Here is a 27,980-nt window from a genome sequence, read left to right on the forward strand (position 1 = left end):
TTGCTAGAAAGGCAAATCAGAACCCCTAATTGACTGCAAAAGACCTTCAGGAAGATTTAGCAGACTCTGGAGTTGTGGTACATTGTTCTACTGTTCAGCGACACCTGCACAAATATGGCCTTCATGGAAGAGTCATCAGAAGAAAACCTCTCCTGCGTCCTCACCACAAAATTCAGCATCAGAAGTTTGCAAAAGAACATCTAAACAAGCCTGATGCATTTTGGAAACAAGTCCTGTGGACCGATGAGGTTAAAATGGAACTCTTTGGCAGCAACAAGCAAAGGTATGTTTGGAGAAAATAGGGCACAGAATTTCATGAAAAGAACACCTCTCCAACCATTAAGTATGGGGGTGGATCAATCATGCTTTGGGGTTGTGTTGCAGCCAAAGGCACGGGGAACATTTCACGGGTAGAGGGAAGAATGGCTCCAATGAAATTCCAGCAAATTCTGGAAGCAAACATAACCCCATCTGTAAAAAAGCTGAAGTTGAAAAGAGGATGGCTTCTACAAATGGATAATGATCCTAAACACACCTCAAAATCCACAACAGACTACCTCAAGAAGCACAAGCTGAAGGTTTTAGAAGAAGAAGAAACCTTTATTCATCACATGCACACTTCAAGCACAGTGAAATTCATCCTCTGCATTTAACCCATCTGAAGCAGTGAACACACGCACACACTCAGAGCAGTGGGCAGCCACACCAGAGCGCCCAGGGAGCAGTCAGGGGTCAGGTACCTTGCTCAAGGGCACCTCAGCCCAAGGCCACCCCATGTCGACCTAACTGCATGTCTTTGGATTGTGGGGGAAACCGGGGCACCCGGAGGAAACCCATGCAGACACGGGGAGAACATGCAAACTCCACACAGAAAGGCCCTCGCTGGCCGCTGGGTTCAAACCCAGAACCTTCTTGCTGTGAGGCAACCGTACTAACCACTACACCACCGTGCCCTCACAGTCCCCTGATCTGAACATCATTGAAAATCTGTGGATAGACCTCAAAAGAGCAGTGCATGCAAGATGGCCCAGGAACCTCTCAGAACTGGAAGACTTTTGCAAGGAAGAATGGATGAAAATTCCTCAAACAAGAATTGAAAGACTCTTGGCTGGCTACAAAAAGCGTTTACAAGCTGTTATACTTGCCAAAGGGGGTGCTACTAGGTACTAACCATGCAGGGTGCCCAAACTTTTGCTTTGGGCCCTTTTCCTTTTTTGTCATTTTGAAAATGTAAAAGATGAAAATAAAAAATTGTTTTTGCTTAAAATATAAAGGGAATGAGTCATCTTTAACTTTTATGCCTTTTGGAGATCATTTCATCTGCAACTTGCTTAACTGTTCACAGTAACAGTAATTTTGACCAGGGGTGCCCAAAATTTTGCATACCACTGTATGTCCCCTTGCACTGACATCACACTTATTAGGTTAGCAACCATTGCTACCCTTGTCCTGGGGGACAAGCGATACTGAAGATGTCAGATGTCTGTAGTTCAAAGAAAATGACAGCTAAAAAAGCTTTACTACTGGATTACTTGGATAATCTTAGTCAGAAAGAAGCAAAGGATAGATATACATAGAAATTAGAGTTTATTAGTGGTTATGATCCATACAAAATTCCTCGAAACGATTGGAGCGACGATGTAGATTTTGTGGCCTAGCATTACCTACATAGATGTTGGAATGTACCTTCTCACTGCATTTTCTCTGTTTTAATTAAAAAAAAAAACCTTATCGTTTGCTGGAAGAGAAGAGCAGGGAGGATTGAGAATCGAGTGGCTGTGGTGTGTTTACACCCAATACTAAATCTTGTAGTGTCCTAGCTACCACCGCAAAGACACGTATGAAAAGACCAAAAATTTCTACTTACCTGGGCAAAAATGATACAGGATTTATCTTGTAGTATCCTGATCCCCAGATCTTTAATCTAGCCACATGTAAAAAGTTGTACGCCTCCATGCTCTTCCAGGTTTTCATCTGTTTGATCGTGTAGAACTAGGTCTGCAGTACCAAGTAGTTTGAGATGTCGGGGAACTCAATGCATGGATAATTTTTTCAAATCATCAGAGAAATCCTTCTTTACTAGTGTGTAAGGATCTATCCCGTCACAAAGAGCAACTTTCTGAAGGTATTTTGACTGTGCATTGGCATCTAAACTGTGAAAATAGTCGAAGATGGTTTCACTAGCTCTGCATAATGGCAGCCAAATCGGTTTGCCTGACCACCACTTCATGCACCGGAAGTAAACTCGCAAGCAAAAGTCATGTGACTGAATACAACCTATATTCTATTCCAGGTTAATCTCTTGCAAAGAATGACCGAAAAACCTTTAACTCCGTGGATTGTCAGTGAAGAACATGGCAAGATTGTAGCCGCACACTGCGGCTGTATGGCATACCTTGGAGAGAGCTGTTCTCACATAGCATCGTTGTTGTGGGCTTGAAACTGGAGTGAAACAAAGGGATTCACTGACAGTTACAGTGAATACAGTGGGAAGCCATGGCCTAATGGTTAGAGAACCAGCTCTGGGACCAAAAGGTTGCCAGTTTGATTCCCTGGACCAGCAGGAATGGCTGAAGTACCCTTGAGCAAGGCACCTAACTGCTCTGGATACATTGTACATCACTCTGGATAAGAGCATCCACTAAATGCCTGAAATGTACTGAATAAAAAAGTGCACTGGGTTCTTTCTACCGCTGTGAAAAAGAAAATCTCCCACTCCCAGATCAGTGATATTTCCTTTCTAAAGAAATGCCCAAGTCAAGTTCGTAAGCCACAATCAGAAGTTCAAGACAAAATTCCAGGGAGATGGTAAAATCTTTAATCTTTTTCTCTATTTGAATCATCGGAACAACCAAAAACAACACAAAAATGAACCATATTTAAGACAGATTAAGCCTTGCTTACAGGAAAGATGGTGTCTGGTTGTCCCCCAGTAGAAATTATCACATGATGCATAGGTCACGCACAAGGGGTCTGTAGACGAGCTGCCACTGGTGACATGAGCACACATTAATAGCGTGTATCTACAATATACAGGTGTCTTTACAAGCATATCCATGAAAGTTGTATGTGAGTCACTCACCATCACTGGAGACTCCTGAAAAACTTCCTTACTATAAAGTTGATGGCTTGGCTAAAGTGTGCAAAAGAAAAAAAAGACATCAAATACAAACCCAACACACATGAAAGGCACTACGTCCTCCGATGGTAGAAGCAGTCATTCACAATGGTAAGCATTTTTAACTTAATTTTTAACATTCAATTTCTGTGCACGTATGCTGTATTCGACTTAAATCGGTAATGAGAAGTTGGAGCTCGAAATTACGTTGTTTTCAAAATCTGTGCATTCGAGTTATAAAGTGGAGGGAAAATCATGGATGCCTCTACGTTCAACTTTTGCTAACAACAAGCTAGCTAACTAACCACGATGAATGAAGTATGTTTTCTAGTCAGTGTTATAGATTTGGCAAGTGAATGTCTGTATGCTGATTGATCCAAAGCAACTACTTGTATAAACTCATTTAAAGGGAATTAATGCTATTGAGGTTTACTACTAATGATGGGAGCCATTTGAGCATATTTAAGAACCATGTTGTTTTGACGTCACTTGAACTGAACTTGGAGGAACGCCATGAAGCGTTGTGGAAACTGTCCCGAGTTCCTGAGTATGACTTCAGAGTCAAGGGGGTGTTTTCTTTGGTTTTTTCCTGGTTGGAGGTCAGGTATTACGACATAGTTGAATGCAGCAGTATTTTGTTCTGGGGCCTCCATAAAAGTTAAAGATGACGTTCTGTCTTCACTGTTATTGGGCCATGGCTGCAATCTGCATACAATGCAAGTGAGTTCCACTCAAGTGAAATTACACAGAGTTTCTGAGCTAACCCCAAATCAGTAAAAAAGTGCCTCAAAAATGTGCAATTCATATATCCCAAGTTTCCCTGTCTTCTTAACAAGTTTCCATACCATTCCCAATTCCCAGGTTCTCTCCAAGCTTTTGAGAGCATCAAAAGCTCCAACTCCTTGTTCATGCCACTCCTTGGAGTGAACGTTATGATGGACCCTTAATCTCTCAAGAAATCCAAGCAGCATCTTCACTTCCTGTGGAGATTGAGGAAAGCAAAACCCCTCTGTCCACCCTCACACCTTTTACAGGCTCTGGTGATCTGTTGATTTTGCAGGCCAGTAGCTGCATCTCAGTGTTGCATCACACTTGTCGTACACAGATGTGCACTTTACACTAGTCATCCTGCAACGTGTGAGCATCAGTGCTGTGTTCTGACTAGACACGAATCACAGACAGTCAAATACTGATGATCTGTTACATTCGTCCAGGTGCACAACCTACTGACCTTGGACAAGAAGAGGCTCCTAATAGTGGGTGCGAATAAATTTGGTCAAGTTGTTTGTGTAGCCCAAAGACAAAACTCAGTCACAAAACACTGAGTTCAAAGATGATGAGTGCTTGTATTAGCATGTAATTCACTATTACGCAATTATTCTTTTGTACTGCAGGGCAAAGAGTGATCCTAGTGACCACGGCCATGATGGTTCTTGGTGCCAGATGGGTTGGATCGAGTACAATAATTCCAAAAGTTTACACAGAATAGTGCAAAAAAAGGAAACTAAAAGGAAGTCTATAGTAACTCAAATAACCACCTTTTACAACCGTGATGAGCAGAAAAGCATCTCAGAATGCACAACAGGTAGAACCTTGAGGCAGAAGAGCAATGTTTTTTCCAATCTTCTCCTGTCTAGTTTGGTTGATCTTGTGCTCACTGTAGCCTCAGATTCTTGTTCTTGGCTGATGGGAGTGGAATCTGATATTTCACTATATTCATATTTCACTATAGATGTACACATCACCCCAAAGGAGATGGGGCTCTCATGGGGTGAGGCACAACATGCTGCAAATGACAGGAACAAATGGAGATGCCTTGTTGATGCCTTATGTCCCGCCTGGGACGAAGAGGACTAAGTAAGTAAGTAAATCACCCCAAATCGCACATTAGTGTACTAAATACAGGGGTGAAGAAAGGACTGAGAAATAAGTGAAATTAGTATAAATACACAGGTGATTATAGGAAATCGTGTGTGCTAATTGGTTGAGAGATTCAGACTATTTCTGAATGGCGGCCAATTGCTTCGTCACCGTAAGTGAGGAAGAATTACAAATGATGAAAGAAAATGCTGTTCCTAAAAGCAATAAAGATGCCCCGAAGTTTGGTCTAAAAGTATTCAAAGGTAAGGTGGAATTGTGATTTATTCTATCTATTTCAAAACAAAGTATTTTATGTGACTCAGCAGAGATAAGTGACAAGTCTGCGCTGTGCCATTATTACATTTTCCTTCCACTTTTGAAGTGAAATAATTTTTAATACAAGGTTTTAAAATAATCATCTGTGTATTTATACAATTATCCACCTCAGGCTCCATGAATATTGGTGAATAACATTCACTTCACCTTTGGCAAATAATTGTTAAGTATAAATAATGTATCAGAACTGTATTAAATTAAAACTGGAAGTATCTATCTGAAAAATTCAGTCAAGTGTAGTATGCAAGTAAAAAGTTTTTACTCTTAAATGTTTTCATTATTAAAAAGTAAAATGTTTACCTTAATAAAAGTTGTTTGTCATGTTTTTATTTGAATTTTCTTTATTATAAACTGTTTTGCCTGAAAACATTCAATCTCTGTAAGTTCACCATATTTACCAGTAGCTAAAATCTGGACTTACTGCCTAGCTAATAACATTAGCTACTTAAATGTCATCTAACATGGCATTAGCAAAGCAAACAAGCTCAGTTAATGTCAGCAGTTTAGTGAAACTTACCTCGTTTCTAAATCAGATGGAGTTCATTACTTTTAGGGAGGTAAAATATGAGTCATTGTTTACTCCACTGTGGCAAGTTCAACTCATAAGTACTTTGCAGTTCTAAATAAAAATCCAAAAAGCAATAAAGTATGTTTTTGTGGAAATGTAATAAAGTGTGCAAATATTCAATTCATACTCAAGTACAGTGCTCAGCGTAAATGAGTACACCGCCTTTGAAAAGTAACATTTTAAACAATATCTCAATGAACACAATTTCCAAAATGTTGACAAGGCAAAGTTTAATATAACATCTGTTTAACTTATAATGTGAAAGTAAGGTTAATAATATAACTTAGATTACACATTTTTTCAGTTTTACTCAAATTAGGGTGGTGCAAAAATGAGTACACCCCACAACAAAAACTACTACATCTAGTACTTTGTATGGCCTCCATGATTTTTAATGACAGCACCAAGTCTTCTAGGCATGGAATGAACAAGTTGGCGACATTTTGCAACATCAATCTTTTTCCATTCTTCAACAATGACCTCTTTTAGTGTTGGATGCTGGATGGAGAGTGATGCTCAACTTGTCTCTTCAGAATTCCCCATAGGTGTTCGATTGGGTTCAGATCAGGAGACATACTTGGCCACTGAATCACTTTCACCCTGTTCTTCTTCAGAAATCCAACAGTGGCCTTAAGCCTCGGTCACAACCGGCCATACGTGCTCCTACGGCCGGTCTACGTGCAAAAAACGCAAGTAACGCATGGAGGGTGCGCGTGTGACGTGCTGATTTTCGAGCCGTAGACTGGCCGCAGAGGTTCTTTGTCATGTCAAACAAACTCTATGGGCGCTTACGTTTTTTTCAGGTTGCAAGACAAATTTATGGCCAATGTGAGTCTTTCTCCACAAACAAAAAAAACGCAGTGATTTGGGAAACGCCAAAAATCGCACGGCCAAAAAATCGTACGTCCGGTTGTGACCTAGGCTTTAGATGTGTGTTTAGTCATGTTGGAAAAGTGCACAACGACCAAGGGCACAGAGTGATGGTAGCATCTTCTCTTTCAGTATAGAGCAATACATCTGTGAATTCATGATGCCATCAATGAAATGCAGCTCCCCAACACCAGCAGCACTCATGCAGCCCCACATAAGGACACTGCCACCACCATGTTTCACTGTAGGCACTATGCATTTTTCTTTGTATTCCTCACCTTTGCGACACCATACAGTTTTGAAGCCATCAGTTCCAAAAACATTTATCTTGGTCTCATCAGTCCAGAGTATAGAGTCCTAGTAGTCTTCATCTTTGTCAGCATGGGCCCTGGCAAACTCTAGGCGGCTTTTTTGTGCCTGGGCTTTAGGAGAGGCTTCTTTCATGGACGGCATCCATGCATGCCATTCCTCTGCAGTGTACGCCGTATTGTGTCACGGGAAATAGTCACCCCAGTTTGGCTTTCTACTTCTTTAGATAACTGCAGTGAACTTGCATGCCGATTTTCTTCAACCCTTCTCATCAGAAAACGCTCCTTTCGAGGTGTTAAAGGAACAGTCCACCGTATTTCCATAATGAAATATGCTCTTATCTGAATTGAGACGAGCTGCTCCGTACCTATCCGAGCTTTGCGCGACCTCCCAGTCAGTCAGACGCAGTCAGACACGCTGTCACTCCTGTTAGCAATGTAGCTAGGCTCAGTATGGCCAACGGTATTTTTTGGGGCTGTAGTTAGATGCGACCAAACTCTTCCGCGTTTTTCCTGTTTACATAGGTTTATATGACCAGTGATATGAAACAAGTTCAGTTACACAAATTGAAACGTAGCGATTTTCTATGCTATGGAAAGTCCGCACTATAATGACAGGCGTACTAACACCTTCTGCGCGCTTCGGCAGCGCATTGATATCTGAGCTCCGTATCAATGCGCTGCCGAAGCGCGCAGAAGGTGTTAGTACGCCTGTCATTATAGTGCGGACTTTCCATATCATAGAAAATCGCTACGTTTCAATTTGTGTAACTGAACTTGTTTCATATCACTGGTCATATAAACCTATGTAAACAGGAAAAACGCGGAACAGTTTGGTCGCATCTAACTACAGCCCCAAAAAAATACCGTTGGCCATACTGAGCCTAGCTACATTGCTAACAGGAGTGACAGCGCGTCTGACTGCGTCTGACTGACTGGGAGGTCGCGCAAAGCTCGGATAGGTACGGAGCAGCTCGTCTCAATTCAGATAAGAGCATATTTCATTATGGAAATACGGTGGACTGTTCCTTTAACTTCCGTGGACGACCTGGACATCTCTGTGAGATGGTTGCAGCTCCATCTTTCTTAAATTTTTGTACCACTTTTGCTACAGTATTCTGACTGATAAGTAAAGCTTTGCTGATCTTCTTGTAGCCTTCACCTTTGTAGTGTAAATAAATTATTTTCTTTGGGGAATTCTGAAGAGACATGTTGAGCATCACTCTCCATCCAGCATCCAGTCACTAAAAGAGGTCATTGTTGAAGAATGGAAAAAGATTGATGTTGCAAAATGTCACCAACTTGTTCATTCCATGCCTAGAAGACTTGATGCCATCATTAAAAATCATGGCGGCCATACAAAGTACTAGATGTAGTAGTTTTTGTTGTGGGGTGTACTCATTTTTGCACCACCTTAATTTGAGTAAAACTGAAAAAATGTGTAATCTAAGTTATATTATTAACCTTACTTTCATGTTATAAGTTAAACAGATGTTATATTAAACTTTGTCTTGTCAACATTATGGAAATTGTGTTCATTGAGATATTGTTTAAAATGTTACTTTTCAAAGGGGGTGTACTCATTTACGCTGTGCACTGTATAAATACAACTACATAATACTTACTTATAGTATCATTGTACTATGATTACTCATGTATTTCCCACTCTTGACTAAATAATATTCCAAAATAGTGCACCACCAGCTAGCTGTTATTTCATACAGCCTTCTGCTTAGAAGGTTAGTATGCAGTTGGGACATACCCTGTTCATGCTGTATTCTGATTGGCTGCCCAGTCATAGTGAGTTGTTCGAATGCATCATGTGCTGTACACTCTCTTGCTCTGTTCATTTCAGCCATGGCCCAATCTCAGTGCTATTCAAATGAATGACTCGCATGACGTAGATAAAATATCAATGCCATGGAAATGTCTCATCATCATGGAAATGTCTCATTATCTCTAGCCGCTTTATCCTTCTACAGGGTTGCAGGCAAGCTGGAGCCTATCCCAGCTGACTACAGGCGAAAGGCGGGGTACACCCTGGACAAGTCGCCAGGTCAGCCATGGAAATGTACATTTTCATAATATAGACTAATTTAACCTGCAAACGCTGTGCCTTAACCTTTAGCTGTAAATCTCAAGTGTTTCATTTGACAAATTACATTTAGTGACTCCAGATTTTTTTTTTTTTTTTGGATAACATGAAATAATGGCACTTCGTGGTTCTTTCAGGACTTAACCTTGTGTCCACATGCAAAAATTGAGGAGTAACTGAGCTCAATGCCTGGGTCTCATGCCTGCAATTACACCGATCAGCCATTATGATCACTGACAGGTGAAGTTAATTACATTGATTATCTCATTATAATGGCACCTGTCAAGGGGTAGGCTATATTAGGCAGTAAGATAACAGTCAGTTCTTGAAGCTGATGTGTTGGAAGCAGGAAAAATGGGCAAGCAGAAGGATCTGAGTGACTTTGACAAGGGCCAAATTGTGATGGCTGGATGACTGGGTCTGAGCATCTCCAAAATGGCACATCTTGTGGGGTGTTCCTGGTATGCAGTGGTTAGTACCTACCAAAAGTGGTCCAAGGAAGGACAACCGGTGAACCGGCAACAGAGTCATGGGTGTCGAAGGCTCATTGATTTGCATAGGCCATGAAGGCTAGCCCATATGGTCCAATCCCACAGAAGAGCTACTGTAGCACAAACTCAAGGTCAAGGCTCCTTTTTGTCATTTCAACCATACACAGTTGGTACAGTACACAGTTAAAATGAAACAACGTTTCTCCAGGACCACAGTGTCACAAACTGCTGAAAACTTTAATGCTGACACCTTTCTGTTTTAGCCAGCATTAACTTTTTCAGCAGTTTGTGTTACAGTAGCTCTTCTGTGGCATTGGACCATATGGGCAAGCCTTAGTGCCCCATGCGAATCAACGAGCCTTGGCTGCGACCCTGTTGCCGGTTCACTGGTTGTCCTTCCTTAGACCACTTTTGGTAGGTACTAACCACTGCATACCGGGAACACCCCACAAGATGTGCCATTTTGGAGATGCTCAGACCCAGTCATTTAGCCATCACAATTTGGCCCTTGTCAAAGTCACTCAGATCCTTACGCTTGCCCATTTTTCCTGCTTCCAACACATCAACTTCAAGAACTGACTGTTCTCTTGCTGTGTAATATATCCCTCATCTTGACAGGTGTCATTGTAATGAGATAATCAGTGTTATTTACTTCACCTGTCAGTGGTTTTAATGTTATAGCTGATTGGAGTAAGTGCAAGAAGAAAAGAGCACATGGCAATAGCTGTATTATGGTAACTTATAAAGCACAGAACTACCCATACAATCAACCTCCATCTAATGTGTCTGTTTGGTATTCAATGTATTTGTGCATGAATGGTAAATGGAAAAACAGTTCAAAGAATCACGTTGCACTTCTTGGTAAAGTGGTGGTTCTGTGCCAGTACAAAATCCAGGCTCAAACAAGTCACTGATGTTGTTGTTATTATTATTATTATGAAAAAAGCATCTGCCAAATTAATTTTTATAGTTACAAAGTAAAATCTTGTGAAGTTCAGTTGGTTTACATCAAGCCCTTGTGCTTTTCATTGAGTATATCCTTTTCTTACTTTATCGTGTGTGTGTGTGTGTGTGTGTGTGTGCACGCAAGGTTGTGAAGTAACTAATGTGTCTGTCTCACTGTGCTTGTGTGCAAAAAAAGACCTGGGTAGGGTAGTAGAGATTGTTGGACACAAAAGACAACTCACCTTGGTTATTGGGGAAGGGGATAGGGAGCGAGTCACTGCACATCACTGGGGCAGAGGGAGAGAGCGGGGTGTAGTGTCCTGCCGCCATGTCCCCGTGCCTTCCGAAAGGGTGACTAAGTCCCCCTTCAGGAGACAACAACAGTCAGTCCAGCATCAACAGCACACAGGTGAGCAGAAGCAGCAAAGCTAGCAGAAGTGAAAGCACTTGACTCTCAGAGGAAACAAGAGTGGAGGCAAGTGACAGAACTGAAGAAAGGTGCAACACCTGTCACACACTTGGCCATCTGCGGATATTTAGTATACGTCTTACCATCATGGAGATCACACTGTATTTCTTCGTATAAAAGTATTTCTATATATAATTTTAGCTATTATCTGCAAAAAAAAAAAAGAATTACCAAGAGTGCATCATTCACATAGTATTAGTTAAGTGTGCAGCTGGATCAGTACATGACATCATGTTTTACCTGTAGTAGAAAAAAAATGCTGCATTTTCACAATTTTGTTATTTCTGTAAATATATTTGTATCGTATACATTAAATATACTTGCTATTTGTGAAACAATGCTAAAAGCAAAGCTTTTTAATTTACATAAAATAATATAAATGCTCCTATAAGCAGTCTTTCTTACAGAGCAATAAGGAAGATCAATTTGTCACCATCAATTAAAAAAAATAAGTATACGTTTCCAAATTTGTGACATTTTCTTTTGTGCATTATCTTCTTTCCTTGGAACACAAGCCCTGTCTAGCTGAACCAAATGAAGTGCTTGTTCCTTTGGTGGTTTCCATCACCAAAGATATTGCACCTTTGTATACATTCTCATGCACTTCAGCAGGCTTTAAGTGTACCCAATTTTTAAAAAAATAAAATAAAAAAAAAGAATGAAACAAAAGGTTTAAACCACAGATTGAGTATTTCTTATAACATGCACACCCCCATTTTTCTCTGAACTGACCTTCTGTTCTGTTTTAATGAAATCAACAATTGGAAAAAAGAAAGAGAGAGAGAGAAATACTGTACATTAGGGACTCCTATTTTCAGTAGTGGGCCAAGTTTAAGCGTTTCAGCTTTCAGAAGTGCTCGTCTCATTCATTTAATTATTTCTTCACTGTGCTTTCTGCTTTTTTATTTTTAATTTCACACTATCTTAAGATGATAACTTCCCCAAAGCAGTTTAGTTCAATGTTATGTTATGAGACACCTTAAAATATTTCACTGATCTCAAGTAAGTCTCACGTGCAATGAAATAATATTATTTTACAAATACAAAAAATTGGGGAAATACATGGATTCTTCCACCCATCAGTGTCCATTTTGGTTCATGCGGTTTATTACATGGTTTAAATAGACGTTCATGTACTGTGTTTAAATTAACAGTATAAAAAAAAAGAAGGAGTGAGTTTGTTTTAACTTTATTTTGACTATGTCCAAAGCTGTTAACGTTTAACCAGTTTACACAATTTTCACAAATCCACAGAAGTCAGTTACAGTGTGTAAAAGGATGGTCATAAAGAGAACATTTTAACATTAGACACAGTGCTATCCTAACATTAAGCCATGTCTTTGTATAATTGTCAAATTAGTCACTGCTGTCACTGCTGAACACAAATATGAAAAGATTTCAACAGCAAAATTTTCACTTTTACGTTAAATAGCTGCACATTTATTAAATAAAGTGTCACTTTTGAATCATAAACACTTCACATACAGAATAAGGTCTTTATTTGTTTATATAAAATTCTATACAACTAGAGCTGTATCAGCTTGTAAATACTGAATAATCAGAGCTAAAAGAAACTAAACATTGAACAAAAGTGAAAGTCCGTGAGGCCCAAGGAGTCTTGAAAAAAGAAGCTACTTTTACATTCGGGCTAATTTGTTTCTCTCTCATTCGTTCAAATGTACTTTTCATTCTTTACGTGTCATTAAAAAAAGTCGATTAAGGCTTACAGGGTTAGCACCACGCAAACTAAATGCTGATTAATGGGGACAGAATGAGCTTCTCTTTGCAGACAATAAAAACTTAAACATAAGATACTTCTCAGGTTTATCAGAGAACAGGGAATGATTGTGCTTTTGGGATTCTTTCTAAATACACTGAAGAAAATGGAGGAAGTGTGTTGATCAGGGACTGGAGTATCTATTAGAGTATGAGTTACTAGTAGTCACTGGTTACACCCTGGCGGTAAGAATCAGAAATATATATTTTTTTCAATAAGTCTGGGCTGCTTTAAAACCGCCAGCCAGCAGGGGGCCCCGGCCAGCGCTGACCTCTGCCTGGAGGCAGATGGGGAGGAGGAAGAAGAGGGGGTCCATTGTGGTAGCTGCATGAAAGGATAAAATTATACATTTGGTTTCTTTGTGCTAGGTGACAGAAAAGGGCCCCGCCACAAAATCCAATTTCTCCTTCTGAACCAATGTATTCATCAAAATAGTAAAAAACATTTATTACAAAAGCAAAATATGGATTCATGCATTACTATCCATGGCAGCTAGAACAGTTTCATGTGTTGCTCTAATTGCATCGAAAGCAGTTCACTTTAGATGACATTAAACTACGGCAAAAAATTTTGGAGCACATGAAAACGTTAAGTTGAGAAAGACGTGGAGCCAAAGGATTGTGAAAGGGCAAGAAAGGAAAGAGGGTAAAAGATGGAACCAAGGGATGAAAAGGAAAGAATGACCTTACCCTCTGGGGTGGAAGTGGCGATGGGAACCGGAGAGCATCAAGCCCCGTCCTCTTGGGCGCAGAGGAAACCCTCTGAAAGGAGGATGCCCAGGTGGAGGTGGTGGAAGTGGTGGAGGTGGACCATACCTATAAGACAAGAGTTCTCCATTCTCCAGAACTGCACTTCACATCACAGTGCTGCAGATTTGTCTCACTTGTTAAGTTTTTTTGTTTGTTTTTTTCAAAGAGGCTCCGCTTACTGGAAGACTTCCATGCACCTGCATTAACTACTGCTATGCTGTCCCAGATGGTTGCTAGGATATTGCTTGACATTTCATTTGGTTGCTAGGGTGCTGGTATGGTGCTTGCTATGATATACCAGATTGTTGTTAGGATGTTGCTAGGTGATTGCTATGCAACGCCAACTGGTTGCTAGGGTGTTGCTAAGTAGTCTCTTTCATATTATTCCTCTTCGTTGCTAGGATGTTCCCCATGGCTGCTAGTGTTTGTTAGGTGGTGGTTAAGCTACAGAGACACATAAACCAGACGCCACCTTCTGCGTAGAATCATACGGCATCCTCGCCGCCATATTGGATGTGGCAAAGTGGAGATTCTTCAACCGTCTCTGGTATAGCGTCTAGACCAGGGGCCATCAAACTACGGCCCGCGGGCCAACTACGGCCCGCCACCCCTCTTTGACCGGCCCCCCAGCCCCTCTGCCCCCACCACTTGAACCGGCCCTATGAGGCAATCCCCAAAAGTGGTCATGGCCTATTTTTTTAAATTGCTTTTTGGCAAATAATAACATGTCTGCATCTTGTATTTTGTTGATTTTATCAATTAAAATTGATATTTAGTTATAAAATGAACTATTCATATTTTCCGAATTTTCGTCATATGCTCGCGATCAAGCAGTGACAGGCAGCACATGCGCAGAGAACTGTCAGTGTTCAGGACAGCAAAATGGCTAGCGGTCAGCGAAAAGCTGACAGAGAGTGCAGAGTTTTTAAAGAACAGTGGACCACCGATTATTTTTTCGTTCAGTGTAAGGACCGTGCAGTTTGTCTTGTATGTAAAGAAAGTGTGTCGGTTTTCAAAGAATATAATCTGCGTCGTCACTACGAAACCCGCCACAAAGAGTATGCTAGTTTGCGAGGGCAAACAAGAGAAGACAGGGTTCGGAGGATGAAATGCGGACTGGCTGCACAACAGAATGTATTCCTTCGCCAAACCCAGATCAACCAGGCTGCTGTCCGAGCTAGCTATAAGGTAGCTCACCTACTAGCTACCCATGGAAAGCCGTTTACTGATGGGGACTTTGTTAAAGTATGCATGCTTGCTGTGGCTGAGGAGGTGTGTCCCGACAAGAAGGATGCGCTCAACGTGGCGAGTCTCTCCGCACCTACAACCCCTGGCAAAAAATATGGAATCACTACTCCTGGAGGATGTTAATTCAGCTGTTTTACTTTGTAGCACAAAAAAAAAAAAAAAAAAATCACAGATATGACACAAAATTATTTAATTTAACAGCTGAACATTCTGGCTTTGTAAAATATACCTCAAAAAATTAAATTAATTTTTTGTAATTAATGGCACATTTTTTTCAAGATCAAGTAGAAGAAAAAATTATGGAATCACTCAATGATGAGGAAAAAATTATGGAATCATAAATAAAAAAAATCACAATTAGTACTTTGCTGTACCTCCTCTGGCTTTTATGACAGCTTGAATTCTTTGAGGCATGTACTTCACTAATGAAAAACAATATTCTTTATCAGTCAGGTTCCAACTTTCTCGTATAAGAGTTGACAGATCAGCTTTGCAGGATGGAGCCTTGTCATGGACTTTTTTTTTTTCCAATTTCCACCATATATTTTCAATTGGATTGAGATCCAGACTGTTTGCTGGCCATGCCATTGAGTTGATCTGCCTTTCCTGAAGAAGAGTTTTAATGCTCTTTGCTCTGTAGCAAGATGCATTATCATCCTGAAAAATGACTTCATTACCACTAAAAGTACTTTTGATTGATGGAATGAGAAAAGTGTCCAAAATTTCAATGTACACCTGTGCATTTGTAGAGGTAATGACTGCCATCTGCCCAGGTCCTTTACCTGACATCCAACCCCATATCATCAATGACTGTGGAAATTTGCTTGTTTTCTTCAGGCAGTCATCTTTATATGTTTCATTGGAACAGCACCAAACAAAAGTTCCAGGATCATCTCCTTGGCCAATGCAGATTCATGATTCATCACTGAATATAACTTTCATCCAATCACCCACAGTCCACGACTCCTTCTCTTTAACCCCTTTGTAACCTTGTTTTCTTCTGTTTAGGTGTTAATGATGGTTAACGTTTGGCTTTTCTGCATGTAAATCCCATTTCCTTCAGCCGATTTCTTAAATTTTGGTCACAAACATTGACTCCTGTTTCTGCCCGTTTGTTTTTCATTTCTTTTCTTGTGCATTGTCTATTTTCAAGGCATCTTGCTTTGAGTTTCCTGTCCTGACGCTTTGATGCATGTTTCCCTTTTACAACCTTCCCATTTTGTTTGTACTTGCTCCAGATTTTAGACACAGCTGACTGGAAACAACCAACATCTTTTACCACACTCCATGTTGAATTACCTTCTTTAAGGAGTTTTATAATCCTTCCCATTGTTTCAACTGACAGCTCTCTTGTTGGGGCCATGTTTTCTGTCAATCAGCCAGGTGCAACAGCTCATTCAGGTCTACAAGCAGTCTCTTAACTGCAGACTAATTTGCACATTTAGGCTTGTGCAGATATTTGTTTTAGAAATGCAAGTTATAGATTGATTCCATAATTTTTTTCTCATCATTGAGTGATTCCATAATTTTTTCTTCTACTTGATCTTTAAAAAAATGTGCCATTAATTACAACAATTTCATATAATTTTTTGAGGTATATTTTACAAAGCGGGCGGCACGGTGGTGTAGTGGTTAGCGCTGTCGCCTCACAGCAAGAAGGTCCTGGGTTCGAGCCCCGGGGCCGGCGAGGGCCTTTCTGTGTGGAGTTTGCATGTTTTCCCCGTGTCCGCGTGGGTTTCCTCCGGGTGCTCCGGTTTCCCCCACAGTCCAAAGACATGCAGGTTAGGTTAACTGGTGACTCTAAATTGACCGTAGGTGTGAATGTGAGTGTGAATGGTTGTCTGTGTCTATGTGTCAGCCCTGTGATGACCTGGCGACTTGTCCAGGGTGTACCCCGCCTTTCGCCCGTAGTCAGCTGGGATAGGCTCCAGCTTGCCTGCGACCCTGTAGAAGGACAAAGCGGCTAGAGATAATGAGATGAGATGAGATTTTACAAAGCCAGAATGTTCAGCTGTTAAATAAAACAATTTTGTGTCATGTCTCTGATTTGTTTTTTTTGCTACAAAGTAAAACAGCTGAATGAACATCCTCCAAGAGTAGTGATTCCATATTTTTTGCTAGGGGTTGTACTATGACCAGGCGAACCGAAGATTTGGGGGACAACGTGTATGACCAGCTGAATGAGAAAGCGTCAGAATTCGAGTTTTTTGCTTTGGCCATGGATGAGAGCAATGACGTGCAGGACACAGCACAACTGCTGTGATCTATTGATCATATTATAATTTCACTGGTTTTTTAATGTATTTATTTTATAGGCCTATTTATTTGACCTTTATTAAGTGCTGCACACAATTATTATTAATATTATTAATAATATCAACAGGCCTACCTACAATTTATAATTTTCCACTCACCTTTGCCAGTGTCAATCACCTCAACTAGGCAGATGTTTCTTACTTTGATAGCTTTGATGTTATTTTTATTAGAAAATAAATAAATGGAATATCTGTGGTATTTCAAATTAAAACAAAGTGTGAAGACTCGATTATTACTTTTGCAAACCACTAGTAAAGATAAACAAATATGTGCCAGGAATCGAGTGTTGATATAGTAGTGGGGATATAGTAGTGGGGATGGCTGTGCCAGGATAGTAATCTCTACTACACAATGAGGCCTGCTGGTGGTCATATTTGTCTGGGTCATACAATTCTATGTTATATAGCTGACCCAACCCCGGCCCCCCATCACAGTCAGGAACGACAATGTGGCCCCCAGAGAAAAAAGTTTGGTGACCCCTGGTCTAGACAGTAGCCGAGAATAAAGATGCCTCATTCATGTGCTGCGTTTAACTGTACCAACAGGTTTACCATCCAAATGAGATCACATGGGATTACCTTTCACAGGTGAGACTGGAAAAATACTTTTCATTGTATTTGGTCATTATAACGTAATTTTACGAACAGATTTTTCTGACTTTGTGGCTAATATGAAGTCTCACGCATAATAGCCGCTCAGTGAAACCTGTCTCCAAACAACGAAGTATTTCCTTCGTAACTACGCTAATTGTTGTTAGTTGCTTAGCTAACTTTTCACATACTATGTAGGTTTCCCAAAAATAAAGACATGAAAAAGCAGTGGGAGACAGCTGTGCGACGGGAAGGGTTTTCTGCTACTCCGTCATCCATGCTCTGCAGTGAACACTTCAGAACGGAGGATTTTGACAGAACAGGTCAGACAGTCAGGATCAGAGAGGGAGCTGTTCCTTCAGTCTTCAGTTTCCCAGCTCATCTCCACCGGGTAGGTGTATAGTTATAAGCAGTGAGAATTAGATAATACAGTGCCACACTATGATGAACGTTTTTGAACGTATGATGAATGTTTTTAACCTTTCTGAATGTGAAGGAATCAGTGATGTATTTTGTTTTGGTATGACGTTAGAACCTGGCTGAACTCAGTTTGGCGGTCATTCAGCTCACTTTATTCAGCAAGAGTAGGTCTGTGTGGTGACTCAATCAATAAAATAGTAAATTTTTATTTTCATTCACTATTTCCAGTTTTTCTACTATTTCCATCATTTATCATATTCAGTCTTGTAGGTTGGTTATTGTGGCCTCAGGTTTTGGTAGCTTGCTATGGTATGCTGACTGATTAGCTTACCTGAGCTATCTATCGCGTATCTGTCGCTAGTTTGCAGTGTACAGGGTATTTTGCACACTATTTATAACCATCACATTAAAAGTTATATATGTTGTTTTGATGCCTGTTTGTTTCCCAAATATATACGTGTGTGTCTTAATAGGTGAATAAAAGGCATCGAGTTAAATATTATTGTAGAAAGGGGCTTTATGAAGTTCAGTCCATTTACTTGCATTGGTTTACGGGGAAGATTTGCCACATCCAATATGGCGGACGCTCTGACGTATCCCAGCAACGGGGCCACCAGCTCAATGCGGCGTCTATGTTTACATGTCTATGGTTAAGCTATACCAACTGGTTGCTAGGGTATTGCTAGTTGGTTGCTATGGTATCCCAGGTGGATACTGTGGTGTTGCTGGTTACTATGATGTTACTAGGTGGTTGCTATGGCATTACCTTGCACTTCATCCGTTCTTTTGAACAAGTTACTCATCATGTTTTATGATTTACTTTTGATATTTTCACAAGTGCTATTTTACTTTATTTTCTTCACTTCACCTTTTCATTCTGATGGTGCACATTGGGTGTGAAATATCTACAGTATTATAAATAACTACTACTACTAATAATAATAATAATAATAATAATTAAAAAAACACTTTATCTGCAGGGCGGCACGGTGGTGTAGTGGTTAGCGCTGTCGCCTCACAGCAAGAAGGTCCTGGGTTTGAGCCCCGGGGCTGGCGAGGGCCTTTCTGTGTGGAGTTTGCATGTTCTCCCCGTGTCCGCGTGGGTTTCCTCCGGGTGCTCCGGTTTCCCCCACAGTCCAAAGACATGCAGGTTAGGTTAACTGGTGACTCTAAATTGACCGTAGGTGTGAATGTGAGTGTGAATGGTTGTCTGTGTCTATGTGTCAGCCCTGTGATGACCTGGCGACTTGTCCAGGGTGTACCCCGCCTTTCGCCCGTAGTCAGCTGGGATAGGCTCCAGCTTGCCTGCGACCCTGTAGAAGGATAAAGCGGCTAGAGATAATGAGATGAGATGAGATGAGACTTTATCTGCATTGATATACAACCCCAATTCCAAATAAGTTGGGACACTGTGTAAAACATAAATAAAAACAGAATCAGGTCAGTAACATGATTGGGTATAAAAAGAGCATCCCAGAGAAGCAGAGTCTCTCCAAAGTAAAGATGGGGAGGGGTACACTGCTCTGTGAAAGACTTTGGGGGCAAATAGTGCAACAATTTAAGAATAACGTTCCTCAATGTAAAATTGCAAAGAATTTGGGGATCACATCATCTATGCTACATAGTATCATTAAAAGATTCAGAAAATCTGGAGAAATCTCTGTATGCAAGGCTGAAAACTGACATTGGATGCCTGTGATCTTCAGGCCCTCAGGAGACACTGGATTAACAGACACATGTCTGTAGTGGAAATCACTGTATGGGCTCAGGAACACTTCAGAAAACCTGAACCCTGCATCCACAGACACAGTGGTAAACATACCCCTGTCCCAACTTTTCTGAAACGTGTTGCTGGCATCAAATTCTAAATGAGCATATATATATATATATATATATATATATATATATATATATATATATATATATATATATATTTTTTTTTTTTTTAATTCTCAGTTTCAACATTTGATATGTTGTCTTTGTACTATTTTCAATTAAATATAGAGTTCCCATAATTTGCAAGTCTTCACATTCTGTTTTTATTTATGTTTTACACAGTATCCCAACTTTTTTGGAATTGGGGATGTAATTAGTAAAATAAGAGTGGTGTGTACCTGTGCATCGGAGGTCCCCTTAGATGCATGGGTGGTGGTGGAGGAGGAGGAAGAGGAGGTGGTCCTACACACATGCCAATAGCATCACCTCTTCCTCGTTTTCTGCCTCGCATATCCAAATATGGCAGTGATCTACCCAGTCCCCTCCTAAAATACAATAGGCAGGTGAAATCCGAAATTAAAACTCAGACTACAAGCATAACGAAAGAGAAACAGCAATATTCTATGTTTTGGAGTGACCTAATTGGTCCAAATCCATTCATGAACCCATCACGATTCCTTGCCCTTCCTCGACCTTGTGGGCCAAAACCTTTCATCATCCTTCCGCGTCCACTACGGCCTCCTCGTCCCACCTGGCCACCTCGACCACGCCCCCTGACTCCACGGCCTCTGTAGAGATATGTGCAGATCCAGTATCTCGTACTGGGAAGGAAGCTAGGCAATGACAGTGGAAGTAATGATCATGGGACCTACCTTGATTTATAGTCAGGATCCGTCTTTACCTCTTTTGTTGTCCCCGAGGTCTCCGTCTGAACTGCAGACTCTTCCACCTGCTCCGGAGCATTATCCTCCATCTGATAAACAGACAAAATAAAGCATACACAATACAATAATAATTTATGAGATAAAATCAAGTAAATAAATGAAATTACACAAAAACCTTCTTGTAAACTCTTTCCATTAAATATAAATGGTTACAGTGGTGCTTGAAAGTTAGTGAACCCTTTAGAATTTTCTATATTTCTGCATAAATAAAACATCATCAGATTTTCACACAAGTCCTAAAAGTAGATAAAGAGAACCCAGTTAAACAAATGAGACAAAAATATTACACTTGGTCATTTATTTATTGAGGAAACTGATCCAATATTACATATCTGTGAGTGGCAAAAGTATGTGAAACTTTGCTTTCAGTATCTGGTGTGACCCCCTTGTGCAGCAATAACTGCAACTAAATGTTTCCGGTAACTGTTGATCAGTCCTGCACACCGGCTTGGAGGAATTTTAGCCCATTCCTCCGTACAGAACAGCTTCAACTCTGGAATGTTGGTGGGTTTCCTCACATGAACTGCTCGCTTCAGGTCCTTCCACAACATTTCGATTGGATTAAGGTCAGGATTTTGACTTGGCCATTCCAAAACATTAACTTGATTCTTCTTTAACCATTCTTTGGTAGAACGACTTGTGTGCTTAGGGTTGTTGTCTTGCTGCATGACACACCTTCTCTTGAGATTCAGTTCGTGGACAGATGTCCTGACATTTTCCTTTAGAATTCGCTGGTATAATTCAGAATTCATTGTTCCATCAATGATGGCAAGCCGTCCTGGCCCAGATGCAGCAAAACAGGCCCAAACCATGATACTACCACCACCATGTTTCACAGATGGGATAAAGTTCTGGATTGCTGGAATGCAGTGTTTTCCTTTCTCCAAACATAATGCTTCTCATTTAAACCAAAAAGTTCTATTTTGGTCTCATCCGTCCACAAAACATTTTTCCAATATCCTTCTGGCTTGTCCACATGATCTTTAGCAAACTGCAGACGAGCAGAAATGTTCTTTTTGGAAAGCAGTGGCTTGCTCCTTGCAACCCTGCCATGCACACCATTGTTGTTCAGTGTTCTCCTGATGGTGGACTCATGAACATTAACATTAGCCAATGTGAAAGAAGCCTTCAGTTGCTTAGAAGTTATCCTGGGGTTCTTTATGACCTCGCCGACTATTACACGCCTTGCTCTCGGAGTGATCTTTGTTGGTCGACCACTTCTGGGGAGGGTAACAGTGGTCTTGAATTTCCTCCATTTGTACACAATCTGTCTGACTGTGGATTGGTGGAGTCCAAACTCTTTAGAGATGGTTTTGTAACCTTTTCCAGCCTGATGAGCATCAACAACGCTTTTTCTGAGGTCCTCAGAAATCTTTTGTTCATGCCACAAACATGTGTTGTGAAGATCAGACTTTGATAGATCCCTATTCTTTAAATAAAACAGGGTGCCCACTCACACCTGATTGTCATCCCACTGATTGAAAACACCTGACTCTAATTTCTCCTTTAAATTCACTGCTAATCCTAGAGGTTCACATACTTTTGCCACTCACAGATATGTAATATTAGATCATTTTCCTCAATAAATAAATGACCAAGTATGATATTTTTGTCTCATTTGTTTAACTGGGTTCTCTTTATATACTTTTAGGACTTGTGTGAAAATCTGATGATGTTTTAGGTCATATTTATGCAGAAATAGAAAATTCTAAAGGGTTCACAAACTTCCAAGCACCACTGTATATGGATGAATTCAGCAAATGAACAGAGCACAGTCAAAGTGCAGGGAAGATAAATGACCCATTCCCAGGCTTTGGTGCTTCCAAAATACTTTGTTAGTCAGGCAAATAAAGCTATACCGCATGCTAAGGGTTTAACACTGACAATTCAGCTGAAATAATAAGCCGATGTAGTTTTGTGTAGAAGATGGGCCAAAACTTCTCCCATCTACAGTATATGGACAGCTGGATGGATGGATGGATGGATGGATGGATGGATCACATCCAACAGAAGAAACATCTCTGACAATCCAGTGTGTAACCAGGAACTGAAATGGACTTAATTCTGAATTTATGTCATGAATCTCCACAAAATAACCCATAATACAGAAATGGTAGGAATCAATATTCGTTCATTTTCTAAAGTGTTTATCCACTGTGGGTTGCAGGTGGGCTGGAGCCAATCCCAGCTGATGTTGGGTGACACTGGGCAGGTTGCCAATCTACTATCACAGGGCTAACACACAGTACGTTTACATGCACATCCAAATCGAGCTGCTGTCGGTAATCGAGCAAAGGGTCCCAGCAGGAGTGCCAGAGAAATCCAATCCTACATGCACACAAGGAAATTGAGCTATTGTGTGAGGTACATTGTGCACCTGAGCCACACACCTGTTACACGCCCCATCGTGTTGGTACACTTCCGGTTGTCGTCATGAAGAAGAGCTATTCAAGAGTGTAAACAAAGTTATCAGTTCCGTGTTCTCCATTGCGCGTTTTTCTCCCGTCCATGAATTTTAATATATTCAACTCCTTAAGCTGAATGAGCATGAACTCTGTCTCCTCATTGCTCCAAAAGTGCACGTTTCTGCTCGCCATTTTCTCTTCTTCGTTTGTTCCTCCTGACCTCTTCTGCTGCTCGCTACTACTGTTGTCATGCTGACCGAGGCTGTCGTGTTTCCCGCTTGTGGTCTCGTCACTCGTCACTTCCGGAAGGGGCAGTGCTGAAGTAAGTAGCTCGACTACGTAGCTCGATAGGGTATACATGCACTAAGTAGCTCGGCAAAAATCACATAATCTAGGTCGTGTAGCTCGATTACGAGAAATCAAGTTCGGTTCAATTTCAGCCTAGCTAAGGTGTTTCCATGGCATTTAGAACTTCGATTTCAGTCGAGCAACGGCAGAAATTCGATTTTCTCTATGTGTATGTAAACGCACTGACAGAGAGACACACAGCCATTCACACTCTCATTCATATTTATGGGCAATTTAGAGTAGCCAGTTGACCAAATCCACGTCTTTGCACTGTGGGAGGAAACCGAAGAACCTGGAAGAAACCTGTGAGGAGAACATGCAAACTCTAAAAAGAAAGACGCCAGTCAGCTGCGAGGTTCAAACCCAGAACCTTTTCCTGTGTTAACCAATCCACCACCATGCTGCCCAGGGATTGATATATTTTACAACGTTAATTGTTGAGTGCATAAGTATTCACCCCCATTTCTGTAAAGCTTCTAAATTAGTTTAGCTCCGATGAAACATTCCTGAACTTTCACAAAGCTGATAAGAAGAAAGACCTTATGGAAAACAAAGCAATATGAAAGCTAACAGAGACATAGCCCAAAAACTCTGCAGCTGTAACTGCAACCAACAAGTATCGAGGCAGGGGTAAATACTTATGTAGTCAAAAAATTTTTACTTTTATTTATTGTAAAACTTTAGATGACAGTAAAAAAAATATTTTGCAATATTAATAATCCCAATTTTCCATGTTGTAATGCTACAAAATGTGCAAAAGATCAAGAGGGTGAATACTTTTGAAAGGCAATATAATAATAAGAACGTGTGTAAATGTCCATGAGTATACTTCATGACCGTGTGGACCTCGTAAAGGTCAGTCAGAGTCATATTAAACCCACTGGGGTTACTTTATGTTAAGTCTCACATTCTGTAAAATTATCAGCTGATTGATTCCCTGAACCTTTAAACCAGAAATCAGGCAAATTTCCATTTAAAGCTAGACGGCCTTTCGATTTCATAAAATCAATGAAATATAGTTCCCTCTGAAATGTGGTCATTGTGATATATGTTTATTTCTGCAATATCTCAAAAAAAAAAAACCCAGACCATTCTGTGGCTGGGAAGTTATTTAATTTGAGGGGATTCCCTAGCAAATAATGTGCATGAAATTGCTTGCTTTGCGCAGTCAAGCAGACAGAGGAAGTCCGGTGTGCGCATGCGCAGCTTTACCTGCTTCTTCTTCTTTTCCTTCTTCTTTTGGATTTTACAGTAGCTGGCATCCAGTGTTGCATTCCTGCCATCTACAGGTTTACCTCGACCATGCACTGACAGTTACATCATTCTGTCACTAAATGAACAGCTGATCACACGAGGTGCTTGTTGACCGCAGATATTTATTAGTTTGGTCCTGTGTTTCCTTTCCTTTGCAACATAACTTCTCACTTCTCACTTTCATTACTGTAGTCGATCTTTCACGTTTCATTCGCGTCCTCCATTTTCCTCTCTTGTTTCAAATCCCACAATGTCTTGTGCGAACAGGGAAAGCCCATAAAGTGATGCATGACATAGTATCTTGAATTGGGTCAGGGTGAAGCAAGAAAAAATAGCGGCAAATTTAGGGCCACATGGCCCTAAATTCATTAATTGTTCTATTTAAAATTATTATTTTTTTAAACCTGATAAAATTGGAAATCTGTGATTCGAATTCAGTAGCTTTTGGTCCACTAAACAAAAATAATTGGGTGTCAGGGAAAATTATTTTTATGAAAAATAAAAATTTAAAAAATAAACTTGAAAAATTTATAAACTTAAATATAAATAAACTTGAAAAAAAAAACTTGAAAAATCTGAAAGGCAGTCTACCTTTAATGGCCAAAAAACAAGGTTAATAAAAATAAACATTTTGTTTAATTTTTTTTAAATAGCTAAAAAATATGTTCTGAAAAGAAGAAAAAATGTGTAAAAAGTTTAACGTTTTATAATTTTAACGATTAAGTAAAAAATCAGCTGCTTTCAGTCAATTTGTAATTCAATTAATTAAAAAAAACATATATACAGTACTGTGCAAAAGTCTTGGCACTTTTTTTTTAAAGTACAACCTTTTTTTTTTTTACAGATTTCTATATGATGAGGTCTACATTATGGAGTCAGCACAACACCCTTTCAGATTTCCAAACATTAGTTTTCCAGCACAAAATTAAATGTTACAGAAACATTTTCTGTATGTTAGTAAAGAAAGCAGCAGATTCCATACTGTAAGAGACCACGTTTCAGACACAAAACCTAATGAAAGCTACTGGGTTTTGCTGCAAAAATAAGAAGCAAGTGTGACAGTCAAAGTGTCCAGAAGAACTTTGGCTGGTTCTGTAAGATGCTCAGTAAAACCTACAGCTCATTTCCTTATAAAACTGCATTCACTCTACCTGAGACTACTATTTTTTAAGCAAAGGATCATCACACCAAATATCGACTTTCTTTCATGTATACCTGTTTACTGCTGTTTATGTATTTGTGTATTTTTTTAAACACAGAAACATTTAAATTCATTAGTTCTGTAGGCAGTTTTGCTCTACAGCATTTCTTTGCAGCACCTAAGACTTTTCCACAGAGCTGTATATAAATAAAAGATACCGAGATGTCAATGATATCTCAGAAAATCATATTGCAACATAATTTATCACAATGTTGATATTATACCATCATATCTCCCTGCACTACTTCTTAATATTTTCTTTACTTTTCCCCCTATAATGTATTCCCTTCATCTGCTTATATGCTTTTAATCTTTGTATAAATCTCTAAAGCAAGAGGGAATAAAGCTAATTATTATTATTATTATTATTATTATTATTATTTCATGCTTCATGGATTTCCAAATGATATTAAATTATATTTAGGATGTTGGAGCTATAGATATAGATTAGGAGTGGATGTAAAACCATAACTTTGAGTTAATAAATGTGTTAAGTAAATACGAAAATGAAGCACTACAATAACAGATTATCCTGAGATGTGTTTGTATGAGAAAATAATAATCTTCAGAGAGAGAGAGAGAGAGCTGTTCCACACTGTCCCTGTCTTATCTTATAAAGTTTACAGATAGTGAGAAGGAAATACACTTTTCAGACACAGTTTTCCAAAATATTTTTCACCCAACACCATATTCATCCTGTGTTTCTTCTTCATTTGTAACCAGATACTTGGAGATGTGTTTGTTTACTTTAACTAGCTGGCTAACAGAAGCTACATACATATCCTCCTCTATCCTCAGTCTCCATATTGTTGGTTAATTACCTCGTTAATTTACCTCGTAAGGGATAAAAAACCTCGTCCAAATGAGTCAGAAGGAATAGTTTTGCCTACACTTCGCCTGAAACAAACAAAAAAAAAAAGATTATACAATGAATGGTTATAAACCGCTTAGCAATGGCGCTGACGTCAATAGTCTTTTACATGGTGGTGCGTTCAAGGTATCGTTGAATTGCTGTATATTACTGTTTCCTTCTGTGAAAGGTTTTTTGGGGGGGTTATTTGTTTGTTTGTTTGTTTGTTTTTAAATAATAAACAAACTTGTCTATCGACCCTACTGTTGTTATTATTATTGTTGTTTGCCTACTAAGGTTCCCAAATACACTATTTAGCCAAAAGTATGTGGACACCTGAATATCACACCCATGTGTGGTTCTTCTCCAAACTGTTGCCACAAAGTCTGAAGCACACAATTATAAGCAGTGCTTAATTTGTGAAGTGGGAGGTCCCGGAACGCCAAATATTTTCAAATACATTTTCGTGAGAGCCATATATAAAAAGTGACGCTGAATACAATTAAAATGCATTTTTAAATATGACCAACAATTTGAGTGTAATATATTCTTTTTCATAATGAAGAGGCTCTTGACATGCCGTCTTCCTCCTGTCCCCTGCTGAATATTTTGACGCAAACGTAGCTTGGCGTGTTTCGAAGTGCCGCTTTATTTCATTGTTTCATCGATGCAATCTTGTCATTGTATAGGCCTATTGGACACAAAGCAGGACCCTCTCACCCCACAAAGGCGAATTCCTCTGTCCATTCCTGTTGAAATGTACGGTAGCCTACCAGTCACCTTTTTTCCCTTTTCGCCATCTCATCTCATCATCTCTAGCCGCTTTATCCTTCTACAGGGTTGCAGGCAAGCTGGAGCCTATCCCAGCTGACTATGGGCGAAAGGCGGGGTACACCCTGGACAAGTCGCCAGGTCATCACAGGGCTGACACATAGACACAGACAACCATTCACACTCACATTCACACCTACGGTCAATTTAGAGTCACCAGTTAACCTAACCTGCATGTCTTTGGACTGTGGGGGAAACCGGAGCACCCGGAGGAAACCCACACGGACACGGGGAGAGCATGCAAACTCCGCACAGAAAGGCCCTCGCCGGC

The 27,980-nt window shown here is 40.0% G+C and overlaps 1 protein-coding gene across 3 annotated transcripts; it reads right to left on the bottom strand.

Annotated features, from left to right (window-relative positions):
• Nucleotides 1-1,400: 1,400 nt before the first annotated feature.
• On the bottom strand, nucleotides 1,401-26,967 carry si:ch211-51e12.7 (uncharacterized protein LOC336335 homolog). Of its 3 annotated transcripts, XR_009651046.1 has the most exons (8): nucleotides 26,863-26,967; nucleotides 20,749-20,849; nucleotides 20,515-20,664; nucleotides 20,275-20,421; nucleotides 13,527-13,652; nucleotides 10,834-10,956; nucleotides 3,083-3,133; nucleotides 1,401-2,990 (listed from the first exon to the last, which is right to left on the bottom strand). XR_009651046.1 is itself a non-coding variant. In XM_060903577.1 (6 exons), the coding sequence occupies exons 2-6, from the start codon at nucleotides 20,847-20,849 to the stop codon at nucleotides 13,068-13,070; spliced, it is 618 nt and encodes a 205-aa protein (XP_060759560.1). In that variant the 5' UTR covers nucleotides 26,863-26,967; the 3' UTR covers nucleotides 12,542-13,067. The 3 variants fall into 3 exon arrangements, 2 of the variants coding, with proteins under 2 accessions (XP_060759560.1, XP_060759561.1); XM_060903577.1 differs by lacking the exons at nucleotides 1,401-2,990; nucleotides 3,083-3,133; nucleotides 10,834-10,956 and adding an exon at nucleotides 12,542-13,161; XM_060903578.1 differs by lacking the exons at nucleotides 1,401-2,990; nucleotides 3,083-3,133; nucleotides 10,834-10,956 and adding an exon at nucleotides 12,542-13,161 and having other exon boundaries at nucleotides 26,850-26,967.
• Between the last annotated feature and the right edge of the window lie 1,013 nt (nucleotides 26,968-27,980).

Source organism: Neoarius graeffei, chromosome 21, assembly GCF_027579695.1.
Source record: "Neoarius graeffei isolate fNeoGra1 chromosome 21, fNeoGra1.pri, whole genome shotgun sequence".
NCBI lineage: Eukaryota > Metazoa > Chordata > Actinopteri > Siluriformes > Ariidae > Neoarius > Neoarius graeffei.

Bases quoted from the DNA above. Each gene is read 5' to 3' on its own strand.
- si:ch211-51e12.7 (XM_060903577.1), bottom strand. From the start codon at position 20,849: ATGGAGGATAATGCTCCGGAGCAGGTGGAAGAGTCTGCAGTTCAGACG. The intron at 20,665-20,748 runs GTAGGTCCCATG...ATATCTCTACAG, and splicing joins GATCCTGACTATAAATCAAG to AGGCCGTGGAGTCAGGGGGC. The intron at 20,422-20,514 runs GTCACTCCAAAA...ATTGTATTTTAG, and splicing joins AATGGATTTGGACCAATTAG to GAGGGGACTGGGTAGATCAC.